Raw genomic sequence first — 13,046 nt, 5'->3', positions numbered from 1 at the left:
CAACTTTCATGTTTCTTCTAACAAATCAAGGGCATACTTCCTTTGAGAAACAAAGATTCCATGCTTGGACCAAGCTACTTCAATACCCAAGAAATATCGTAGCTCTCCCAGGTCCTTTACCACAAATTCTTGATGGAGAAGTTTCTTAAGAGACTCAATTCGCTGTTATCACTCCCTGTTACTACAATGCCATCCACATATACAGCAAGTAGAGTCAAGGAAATATCAACTTTCTTAATAAACAAAGCGTGATCTGATTGAGCCTGCACATAGCCAAACTTTTCAAGGGATTGTCTGAATCTATCAAACCAAGCTCTAAGGGACTGTTTTAGTCCATACAAAGCTTTATTCAATCGACAAACCTTCTTACTTGTTTCTGTACTTTAAAAACAGAGGTAATTGCATGTACACTTCTTCTTGCAAGTCTCCATTGAGGAATGCATTTTTAACATTCATTTGGAACAAGGGCCAAGAGTAAACTGGCTGCAAGAGATAATAACACTCTGATAGTGGTCATTTTTTCTACTAGTGCAAAAGTCTCCAAGTAATCAATACCATAAGTCTGAGTAAATCCCTTTGCAACTTACTGGGCCTTATATCTTTCAATGGAACCATCAGCATTATGTTTCACAGTAAACATCCATTTACATCCAACTGTATTCCATGGCTTAACAAACCAGAAACTAATTTTTTTTCTATTTTTCTACGAGAAAATCTCAAAATAAAATGTTAAGCTTAACCATTCAAGTATGGAACTTATATGAAAAAACTCCGAAATTTGAGAGTAATCTAATGGTATAAACCTTCTGAACTTTACTTATATGGTACAACCGCTGACACACCCATATGGGCTGATGATGTCATCATGTCACCAGCAGTGATGAACTTCTCCATTTGCATAAGTGCTCTGATACCAGCTTGATTTATTCTATGATCTTATTTTCACTTTTCCATGAATCATATGCAGGTTGTATGTCTCATATCACTGCAAACTCCTTATTTATTAGATCTGAGACAATGAGGGGAAAAGTCATAAATATCCCAATATGCCCCAATACAAGTAGAACAAGTAGCTCAATAAACAGAAATCATATAAAAGAACACATATCCCAGTCCTATATCATACTTGTCCTACATTGAATGACAATGAACCATCCTACATCAATTTAGTAAATAAGTTGCCATACATCACTTCAGTATTAGAGCCCACAATTAATCAATATGCTTTCAAAAATTGACTGATCCCATAGCCCTAGTGTCTCATCTAAATCCATTGTATTAATGGATCTACCGGTAATCCATTTTATGGGTCCAGAAATGGTAGGTGATTTTTCATATCATACCAAGGGTCTCCATTTAACTTGTAATGGAAATTGGTGGAAGAATCCAAATCTTGATCATGTTGACAAAATGGTGGCTACCCGATATAACTGGATCAATTGGCTGAATAAGCAAACTCAACATATTAGAAGTAGAAAGTTCAACATGGATGTATATCTCGGTAGCCAAAAATTTATTATTATCTATTTCTTCACTATCTTTGAACCTGTCCAATATTATGCAACTCTCCTAACAATCTTTACCATAAAATGTCAATACTTACTTTGGCTTCGAGTGCAGACCACCATGCAAAAATTTTGGTACATTTATTTTCTTCTCCCCTAATACACCCTCCTTGTTCATTTTCCTCTCCCCCACTCTACGCATCTCTTCACTCAACCAGTTAAAAATAGAGAATCTTCTTATAACTAAGGAATGTAAAAGTTAAAACTATTTCTTTTTTATTTAAGAAAATGTAATGAGGATCATCTTTAACAAATTCAAAAATCAAAAATATGTGGCCATTCTGGAAAAATCAGCCCAAATTTTATATAAGAATCAATATATTACCACATGCACTTTAATCAAATTAAGCAATATTCTAATAAGTGGAATATTAAAGAATACAGAATACAACTAACCGTTTTATGGCAATATTCAGCTGTATTAACGATGTAGCAAATCACCTTCTCATCCCTATCAGATGTCTGCAAGGTGTTGTCACAGAACAGGTAAAAAAGAATAGATCGTTTTCCTCAGTGAGACATGTAAGACATGCATATGCTTACCTTGATCTGTCCATCTGTACCCGTGGCAGCTGCAACAATCCATGTACCAGCCTTAGGTAATTTTCCAAAAAGCTTTGTGGCATATGTTCTTAGAATTTTTTGAAATACCTAAAAATGGACATACAGGTAGTAATATTCTTTGTGAGATAAATAAAACCATCTTAAGAAACACTAAAAATATGGACAAAGAAAGATCGCTAACACAAAGTCTTGATAACATGAATAATAGCATGCTGAAGATACTAAGAACCTTGCCTTTTTTTTTTGACTGATAATACAAGAACCTCACTTAAGTCATCTAATTTCACAGTGGGATGATAAAAATCATATCCTAAAGTAAGGACAAAAAAAGGAAATTCATTGAGCAAGAAGAAAGCTGACACAGATGACAAATCCAGGACACATACAATATATAGTTGTCTAGGCAACGCCTAGTCGCCTAGGCGACAAGGTGCCCTTGGAGGCTCGCCTTGCCTAATCGCCAAGCAGTTTTCTATAGTGTGTTAGACAAAACTTCTATATTCTTAATTTTTTGAGGTTATAATTTAAAATAGACATTTTTAAACTAAAATATTCATTTTGTGTGTTTATATACTAACTTCTTTTTATTATTTTCTTATTTGTTAGGGTTTAATCAACACAAACATTGCTAAATGCTGTATTGAACCCTGAAAGACTTCAAAACCTGAACCAACAAGGAAGAACTTAAAATGTTGTCTAACCAACATGTTTACTTCTTTTTCTTTACTAATTTAGTGTGTCTATACTATATACCAATTTTTCTTCTTCCACCTTTTATTTTCTTCTTTTCCTACAACAGAAATAGGGGTTCAGCCCTTATATTTTTTGAAATTTCTTTTCTTTGTTCTTTTTCTCTCATGAATATGTTGGAATATGTTGATTTTCTATACTTTAACATGAAGTTTATACTTTTCTCATGAAAACTATGGATAATTATTAAGGAAATATGATTATGGAACCTAGGGAACTACCCTAGGATACATATTTTTACTTGAAAAAATCCACCGCCTAGGCTTGCTTTGGCGCCTTGAAACTATGATACAATATAAAGAATGAGAAATGAAAAAGAAGAATGATCATGAAAAGAAAAAGAATCTAGTATATCATGCAATTCGAAAGATATGGCACTGAACAGAACGGAATGGCAAATCAGGATTCATGTAGCTGAAGCCATATAGATGGGTCTTGAGCCATGGTGATGAGTGATGACGACAGCTAGTGTCTAAGAAAGTAAAACCCATTTGGACAAAATATGTAGCAGATGAATTCATCAAGCAAGGCCACAATGAAAAGCACATAATTGAGAAATATAAGGCATGTGATTTAGATGATCCGGATTTTGCAAACAAGGTTTCCACCATTGGATAGCTTAGTGATCAATCCAACACTTAAAGCTGTACCATGCGACTTATTCTTGGTATTTACTAGATGTATACCTCGTATGTGTGAATGGAGTCATGCTTTAATAAAAAATGCCTTCCAAATTTTAGAGTTAAAGCTGTAACATAAAACCACTCTCAATACCTTCAAAAACAATGCAAATCAAGAATTTACCTTGAACATATTAAATAAGGTTTGGCTCTTTGTCAAAGCACTGCATCTCTTCAAGGATCTCCTGATTACCAAAAATAGCTGCATAAGACAAGGACAAGTTAAAGAAGCATACATAAACTTTATTTCATGATGCTAAACCAGAAAAAAAAATGCATAATATTTGGATCAATGCAAATTGCCCCTAAACTTGTACTTGCCTTCTGCTTTCCTCACTACTCACCATGGAATTAGCCTAAGAGAGGGTTACATCATTTTTTGCCAATATGTTCTGTCTACTAATGTCATATTCCAGATTCAACCCTGTAAGGAATTCTTTTTTTTTTTAGAAAAAAATTAACCAGGATTCATTAAAGGAAGAAGAGGTACATGAGAAGATGTACAAAGCAGGGGAAGAACCCCTACAAATTACAAAGGAGGAAGCTTGTCGCTATACAAATGCTCCAAATGCACACCACATTTGGCTAAGCCATCTACTGTATGATTGTGTTCCCTAGGAATTCAAACTAATTTTACATTTAAACAGTCCAAATAGTCCCTAGCCTCTGCCAAATAGTGACTCAATCTCCAATGTCCCCCCTCTTTGTCTCTTAATCATTTTATAGTATTTTCTGAATCACCTGCAATGATTAAATTCTGGATTCCCAAATTTTATATTATTATGATTCCTGTGAGAACAGCCATCACTTCAGTCTTTGAGGAATCAGCCAAACCAATTGGACCGCTGAAAGTCCAATAAATGTTGCCCCCTTCATCCCTTACTGCGCCTGCAATACCAGATAGGCCAGGGTTACCTAAGGCACTTCCATCGAAGTTTAGGGTCATCACTCCTTCACTGATGGGGTCAGGATGTCTCAAGGATGTTTGATGGAGGTGAGGAGAAACAAAAAGGGGTAAGCGTCTCTATTGAGATCATTGACTGAGAGTCCTTGGAAGTGATCTGAGTTCAACGTCCAGAGGTTGCGAAGGTAAGTAATGTCTGAAATTAACTCCTCCAAGGGCCTGAATTTTTTGCCAAAGAGGCATTTGTTTCTTTCATCCCAAACTCCCCACAAGACTGCATGTAGCACTGATTGCCAATAAACTTTACCCCTTTTACTTAAACTTGTTACATGCCATTGATGCAGAAAGTTCATAATGTGCTCTGATACAACCCAGCTGTAACCTGCCATTTTCAAGAAATGGAAACAAATCTTTTGGGTCAACTTGCAGTGAAGAAAAATGTGATCTGCTGATTCACTTTCACTGAAGCATAAAATGCAAACATGAGGAGAGATGGAAAGTCTTCCCAAAAACTTTTTCTGCAAGAGATCACAAGTATTTAATTTCTGGAGACAAGCTTCCCAGACAAAGAAACAAACTCTTGAAGGGATGTGGCTACACAAGATCTTCTTAAAAGGAAAGGAGGAATGTTGTTCATCAGCAATCAAAACCTTGAACATAGACTTAGAAGAGAACTCGCCAGTAAGGTGAAGGGTCCAGATTCGGGTGTCAGAATAGGAGGGGGGTGCAGGCTCCTTCAAGGGTCTGAATTAAGTCTATTAATTCAGGAATCTCTGAATCCCTTAGAGGCCTTCTGTGTCGAAGGTTTAGGGTGTTCTCTAACAGTTTGGTCTGTAAGGCAGGAAGAAATAGTGGCTTTTGTTCAAACACCCTATTTCTTTCCACAAGTCTTCTATATGTTTCAACATCCTTTTTACTGTCCCAAACATTTACCTCCATCAAACATCATTTTTCAGCTTATATGCTTTAGCCCCATTCAATTTCTAGGAGTATGTCTTTGCAACACTATCCCAAATCCCCTTCTCAGAATTTACCCACAAGTAATGTTGGCTAATATGAGGCTGCATTAATTTTCTTGTATCCACTTCCTGTAGGAGGAATCATCTTCCTTAGGTTTCTTCTTACTAGCGAAGATATATCCCTCTTTCATCTACTACAAACATATATTCTCACCGACTATGACCAAGACAAATAATTGGTTCCATCAAGCTTCATTGTAGTCACAACCAGTAGAGGATCAACGGAAGCTCCTAAAACATGTTTGAACTTTGAGCTCTGCTTGATCTCTACTTCAAAGTGCTCCATTACTTCTAAAACTTCAAGGAACAATCTTCAAATAGTAAAAACGAATGACTGAAAAAGATAACTGCTACTGACCTCAACAGGATCCCCGAACTGTGAGTTCACCATACCAGGCAACCCGGGAGAAAACAGAAAAACCAAGCTGCCCCTTATAGGACTTCCAGAATTCAATTCTACTTGGATTGATCTGTAAAGGGATCAGAAAGGAACCCTTCAAGCCTTGAGCAGTGGGTTGGAACCCCCTCTGGGATCCTTAATTCTAAAATCTCCAGTTAGCTAGGGTTTTAGACAAGAACTCCAAGAACTGTCTTCGGCACTAGTCTGAACACTTCTTTTCTCCCAATATCCTCTACCAACTAGGTTGATTATCTTCTCTAATCAATCAACCATTCAATTCTCCATAGACATTGTGGATGTGTATGGGATTAAAAAGAAAAGAAAAATGGTAGTTGTATTGCTTCGATACCAAGAAGAAAACTAACCAACAATTAATTCTTTTGTTTAATCAGAAAATACAGCAAAGAAAAAGTATGAGAGCAAGAGAGCAAGAGAAGAGAAGAGAGGAGAAGGAGAAGGAGAAGAGTCAACATACTCTCTCTCTAACCTGCTTCTAAAGAAAACAGGTTAACAGGCCCATTAACTCAAAAAACAATAAGCATAGAGCTGAACTAAATTATGGTCCATCCAGCCCAACATTTCTACAATGTTAAATGGTTTATACTTTTGACATACAAATAGACTTCCATTCACTAGATAGAAGTTTGCAATCTATTTTTATTTTATTTTCTTGTTTCTTTTTCTGATATTTATGTATAGTCAATAATCATATATATATATATATATATATATATATATATAAGATTCTTCATTGAAACATAAGGTTCGACCGTCCGGTTCAAACGGACGGCCCGTTCTGACAACCGATGGTTTGACCGTCCAATTCGAACGGACGGCCCATTCTGACAACAAAAATTACAAGCAAAAAATTACGTAACCATTCTAGCCACCGGTTTTCAGGTTGGTGGTTCGATCGTCCAGTTTGAACGGGTGGCCCGTTCTGAAAACAAAAATTACAGGCAAAAAATTCAGTGTGAGGTCCATTGAGTAGTATCATACGTGTTATGTCATTCGAGCGTGTGACTCATACGACCGAAGGTGGAACCGATCTAGCCACTGGTTTTTGGGTCAACGATTCAACTATCCGGTTCGAATGGACGACTCGTTCTAACAACAAAAATTAAAAAAAATAAAAAACATCCAAAAACCATTGAATGGGTCAATGAGTTGACGGTTCAACTACTCAGGTCAATGGGTCATTGACCAATTCAACGGTTTTTGGCCATGGATCGAGATTGGGGAAAACCATAATCATTTGCCTAGATGGTTTCCAATTAAAATAAATAAATAAAAAACGGACGGGCCCGTTCTGACAACAAAAATTATAGGCAAAAAATTGAGTGTGTGAGGTCCATTAAGCAGTACCATACGTGTTATGTCATTCGAGCGCGGAACCGTTCTGGCCACCGGTTTTCGGGTTAACAATTCGACCATCCAGTTCGAATGGACAGCCCGTTCTAACAACAAAAATAAAAAATAAACAAAAAGCGACCAAAAACCATTGAATGGATCAACGGGTCGATGGTTCGATCGCTCGGGTCAATGGGTCGTTGACTGATTCAACGATTTTTGGCCAGGGACTGGGATTAGAATAAAACGGAACCGGTTGCTAGATGGTTCCCAATTAAAAATATAAAAAAAAACGGACAAAAACCATTGAACGGGTCAACGGGTCAACGGTTAAACCGCCTGGGTCAATGATTTGTTAACCGATTCAATGGCTATTGGCCAGGGACCAGGATTGGAGTAAAACGAAACCGGTTGCGTAGATGGTTCCCAGGCCAAAATGTCCGTCCATCCGGGTCAACGGTGGTTCAAAAACCATGGTTTTTATGCTTTTGGATTTTCACTATTCAAAGGTTTCTTCTACTGTGGGCTTTATTCGAGCGTGTGTGGTATGTTCCTTTTTCTTCATTTTCTATTTTTGTTTTGCTTTTTTGTGCTTGGTCTTCTTCAAAATCCTCCAAAACAGTCTAGGGTTTACCACCATTTTATTTTTTCCCTTTTGTTTTTTCTTTGGGTTTTCTTGTGCAGTTTTTTTTTTTTCTTACAAGGCAATCTACTTTGTCTCTTTCTTTGACTGCATGTATGTTTAGCTCCGTCTCAAAGCAGAACTTTGGACTCCATTTTCTGAACGGAATTCTCAATATGAAACAAAGGACAGCTATGAAGTAGAACTCAGAACTATCATTGAATGATCGTGTTCTTTTACATGAGATGCTTTGCTGAAACAATATTTAAAAAACAAGCACATGATGATCTCTTTTAAGTCTTTATATGAGTTTCAAGACTTGAGTACTTATAATTGCAAGTTTCTTATTAAGAAACCATTGTCTTTTTTAATGAAGCAAATAGCAATGTTACAATTCCATGCAGGGGCCCTCTGCTAGTATCATAATTGTTTTGCAAAATGTGTTATTGTTTGTCAAAATACTATGCAAATAATCTGTTTATATGTATATGTGCATATAAAATTCTTTCTGTATGTAAAAATTAACTGATTATATATGTATAAAAATTTGATTATGTATCTACTTACATAATTATATTGTGCTTATATATTCATTTTATATATTTTACAAATTTCTGTTCATGTTCTATTTATTTTTTGAATTTAAAAATATTAGTCTTTTTATAAGTAAAGAAAAGTTCTATTAAATAATCATAACAGTAACTTATACAATGAGGCTTCCCACAGAGAGATGCGAGATGCAGCCTCATGCACCCCTTGCTAAGCTAAGTCATGTTAATATTATAGAATATTTGTTATCATTTATTGTTTTCAACTTATTCATTATGTTATTGAAATTATATATCTATAAGCAATAGTTATGATGTTCAGTGGCATTAAGTTAATAACATCATGAAATACAGAACAGATTCAATCAAGGGGAAAATTGTAAACAGACATTTCTCTGAAGCAAGGTTTAAAATGTCAGTATCAGTCATCTAAATATAAGAAACATGTTGGAAATATCATATGGGAATATTGTAAAAATTATAGACATGGTGAAAATATTGTAAAATATGTAAAAATATAGAATGATATGTTATGAAACGATAAAAGAAGCATAGACACACCATTTTAAATTATTATCTTGTAAATCACTAAACAAAGCTAAGAAACTAAAGTCATAGACAAAAGAAACATTTTGAAGTTGCCCTTCTAACCTTTAAGATGCAGAACTTCACGATAGAATGAGTTAAAAAAAAATAACTCATAGAAAATGTAAATGGTTGTAATAGATCAACTAAATAATCTATTACACAAACAAAACTAATATTTAACTTAAAGTTAGGTGAGCAATAACATTGTTTTTTCTTTTTTTTTTTTTTTGACCAGCAAAAAACTGAGAATTTTATTAAAAAGAACTAAAATTTGATACTACAATAAGTCCAAACAATCCCCACAAGGAACAAATGTTACAAATGGTGGGCAATAACATTGTTACTCCACATACCTACAATATTGTCACAAACCTATGTTATAGTACTACCTCTTGTACTCCACAATGTGCTCGTAGTGTTCACTGGGGAAAATGTCAAATTCATTAAAACTTCATGTTGCTACCCACGAAAGTGGAAATGGAAATATGTCGTGGAAACTATCTCTTGTACTCCACATAGTGCTTGTAGTGTTCATTGGGGAATATGTTGATTCCAGTAAAATTTCACATTGCTACCCATGGAAATGGAAATATTAGGGATATTAGGGACATTTTAAACCATTCTCAGGAATCACGGCATTCAGATTACCTAACAACTTCATTACATTCAGCGAGCTGCAAAAGCAAAAAGCAAATTATACATGGTTTGAGCTCAATCTTTTCTAGAGTTCTCCAAATTTTCCATGGTTTGAGCTCAAAGCTTTTTGTTTTTTTTTTTTATTTCCAAATGGTCAGAACACAGATTTACTGAACACCACCTAAGTTCTCCAAGTCATAAATAGATTATTTCTTGAATGTATCACCAACCATTTTGTATTAATATAGAATTATAGGTAAAAAAATCAAACAAAGAGGTAGTGTTGCAAATGGGTAGAGGTGGACATTCTGAGCAATCAGTATCAGGTGCCATGTCCAAAGAAACCTTTATGCCCACTACTTTTTCAGCATTGTCCATACAAAAAATCTTTCATCAAGAAAGAAAAGTGGGAGGGGATGGAGGGGGAAGACTGCAGAAAGTAAAAAACCACAATTAAGAGCAATTTTACATTACCTGCATGCTACTTGATAAAATATTAGTCTGACTTCCCTCCTCAATGTCCCAGCTTTCCTCCTATTAAAACTAGGCTAGTAAGTTTCAGTCTGTGGAAACCATGAAACCAAGCAATGCATTTATTGCTGCAGTTATCCACAAATACAAATATACCTGAACAAGTTTCTCCATATGCTCCATAAGACTTTTCTCCTCTAATTCTACATACACTGTCATGTGAGGTTCAAAGCATGATGAAATAATGCCCCGGAAGTTGAACTGTCAAATAAATGAAAACAGATACTTCTGAGGAGATATAACTTCAAAAATAGGACTAAAATTAAAGAAGAAAATCACAGATGCCTCCAAAAGAAGCATAAAAGAAACCAAGAAAAAACAAAAACATACAATAAAAATGGCAATCTCTAGATGTGGGGGGCATGCGCCACCCTCTGGTGGATCTCATCTTGGAGGCCCATGTGACAGATGATCATATGATCATAGAATCCCATCAACCAACACACATGGATGACAGCCTCCATCCCCCTTCTTCTCTTTCGGATGTCCAAACAGAGCATGAAAGATCAAACATGTATGACAACCTAATAGGATCAATTTGGCTCATACGTGCTGGATATATCAAACAGAATGATTGTTCCCAATACACATGTAAAATATGTAATTTTGCATTGGCTAATCATCCATGTGATCTATCTGGAAGTGCAATAGATGCTTGTAAAAGGTATAAAAAAATAGACAAAACAAACTCAGAATTGGAAAAAATACCCCAGCACCAGGCACTGACAGATCTCTATGTCCATCTTTTCCCTGCCATTACAGTATGTAAAATAAGCATTTAAATCCAAGGAAAACTTGATTCCCACAAATGAACCAAAGAAAAATATAATACATACTTCAGTTTCGGTTCCTTGGTGTGCTGCAAGCTTTTTTTCATATTTTCTACGAATATCCAATACAGTTGGATTCTCATTCTCGCCCTTACCCATTTCCTCAGTGATGCTCCCAGTTTCTTTATTCCGGGTTCCTCCACTGAACTTCTCTGCCAATTCCTCCTCAAATTCAAGAGTCCTTTGTAATGCCTAGAATGGTCAACAAACAAAGATCACCAATATGAAACAAATTTGATCCATAATGGCATAATTGTAAGATGGATGTACATAATGATCTGTTAAGGAAACTGCTTTTATACAAATTTTACCAGACTCAAAAACTATTTACAAATAAATAAAAAGAGAAAACTAAACCAATTATATTTGAAATAGGATGTTTAAAATAGCATGCTTCCAGGACAGAAAGGACCTTGCATGTAACATAGGTGCCACATCCTTTACATAGTAATTCTTTTCTACAGTAATGGTCTTTATGGCAATTTTAGTTTATCTACCAACCAAGCAGAAGATATCCCCTCATTATTGAAAAGGTGTCACTAAGAGAATTAAGCATCCTACAGAGGCTTGGGCATTGCACACTTTGGCATTTCAAGAAGTTTAAAGTATGTGCCTCTGCCATATCCTATATTATAAATTATATACATACAAATAGTAAGGAAAATCTAAAATAGGCTTAAAAAGATAAATGTTCTAATAAGTTTAAGTCTTTATGAAATGGTTTTCAAACAATTTCACAATATTTTCAAACCTAAAGGTGAGGGGACCCATTGTAAGTTCCTCTAGTTGCAAACATTAAGAGCCAAATCATTCGAAGTTGTTCTAGCCAGTGCTTTGAATAACAACAAACAAAATTAATCCTTCCACTCTACTTTCACCAAAAATCTATCCAATTTTGAGCACACAGGATTGCTTGCAAGCTCAACCACGCAAATTTTGCATTGTATAGATCATTATAATTAGTGAAATATTCATTAAAAAATAAGAAATAATAAAGAAAATAATTTTTTCCTATTTAGAACAAAGCTACTTTAGATATAACCATTTTCAGCCTTTCTGTTTATCAAGAACATGTGGAACTACAAATACAGAAAATATTGCTAATAGCCTTTTACATGACAGTTGTTTCAAATGCCCAAACATACCATCAATAATGTCCCAACATCTGGCTTTTCTTTAAGATTATCAAGGATCTCCTCAAGTTGGGCCCTGAAAATTCAGAAGCAATAAATTTGTTCATTTTAATCACTTGGAAAAATAATTAAATCTTAGGAATGAATACATTGTATAGTAAACCTTTACAACAAAAATCCTATAGACCTGCATGATAACATCACCAAAAGCTCCTCCTACTCAACCCATTCAATCATATTATTTCATAAAAGGAGCACTTCCTTAGAACCTTTATTTATCAATAAAGATAAACTTTTTATTAATAACGAGGATAATATACTAGAAGCAAGACCTGATACTAGCAATAGGAGGCCAGAGGCAACCCAACCCATAAAACATCCCTACACAAGTTTACATACAAAATTACAATCTCCCAAGGTAAAGCTAGCCCCAAAATAACTTAGCTCTTCACTATACAAATGTGAAGAATACATTTCACTATACAAATGTGTAGAATACATTTTCATTTGTATAACAAAAATGGTTTCGACAAATACAAGTGAAAATGATGTTACACATCAAACAGAGACATACAAGAAAAAAAAACAATGAGCAGACACTCCAGAGCTGTAGTTGCAGACCAAACAACCAATCTTAAGTTCTTTTTAATGACAAACTTAAATAGAACTTTGTAAAAATAAATGAGCAATTGACAATCTGGAACAAGTTGAGACCCAATGCAACTACCTCCTCCTCATAGGTCAATGACACCTGGCCTTCCAACTTAAAAGAGAGGGAATACCAATAGAACGCTTCATTTAATTAAATGGGCTTTAGTTAGCCCACTAGCCAACACATCTAATTGGGTTGTAAACTATTTTAAATTTATTGGATATCAAGGGCTCACAGTTAAGCCCATTTTGTCTTATTATAAATTTTGCTTTCA

At 35.1% G+C, this 13,046-nt stretch overlaps 1 protein-coding gene across 3 annotated transcripts in view; it reads right to left on the bottom strand.

Annotated features, from left to right (window-relative positions):
• Positions 1–13,046, bottom strand: part of HIT1 (Membrane trafficking VPS53 family protein) — an 81,777-nt gene that overhangs the window by 25,252 nt on the left and 43,479 nt on the right. For all 3 annotated transcript variants that reach the window (XM_088954406.1, XM_088954407.1, XM_088954408.1), the window contains 8 exons: positions 12,133–12,196; positions 10,994–11,179; positions 10,866–10,907; positions 10,254–10,358; positions 10,101–10,160; positions 3,684–3,761; positions 2,109–2,216; positions 1,962–2,027 (listed from right to left, as the gene is read on the bottom strand). In XM_088954406.1, coding sequence (XP_088810532.1) covers positions 1,962–2,027; positions 2,109–2,216; positions 3,684–3,761; positions 10,101–10,160; positions 10,254–10,358; positions 10,866–10,907; positions 10,994–11,179; positions 12,133–12,196 — 709 coding nt within the window. The remainder of the gene's footprint in view (positions 1–1,961; positions 2,028–2,108; positions 2,217–3,683; positions 3,762–10,100; positions 10,161–10,253; positions 10,359–10,865; positions 10,908–10,993; positions 11,180–12,132; positions 12,197–13,046) is intronic.

Source organism: Nelumbo lutea, chromosome 7, assembly GCF_056320005.1.
Source record: "Nelumbo lutea isolate HS-2025 chromosome 7, American lotus-T2T, whole genome shotgun sequence".
NCBI classification, from domain to species: domain Eukaryota; kingdom Viridiplantae; phylum Streptophyta; class Magnoliopsida; order Proteales; family Nelumbonaceae; genus Nelumbo; species Nelumbo lutea.
This window is presented reverse-complemented; position numbering and strand designations above follow the sequence as displayed.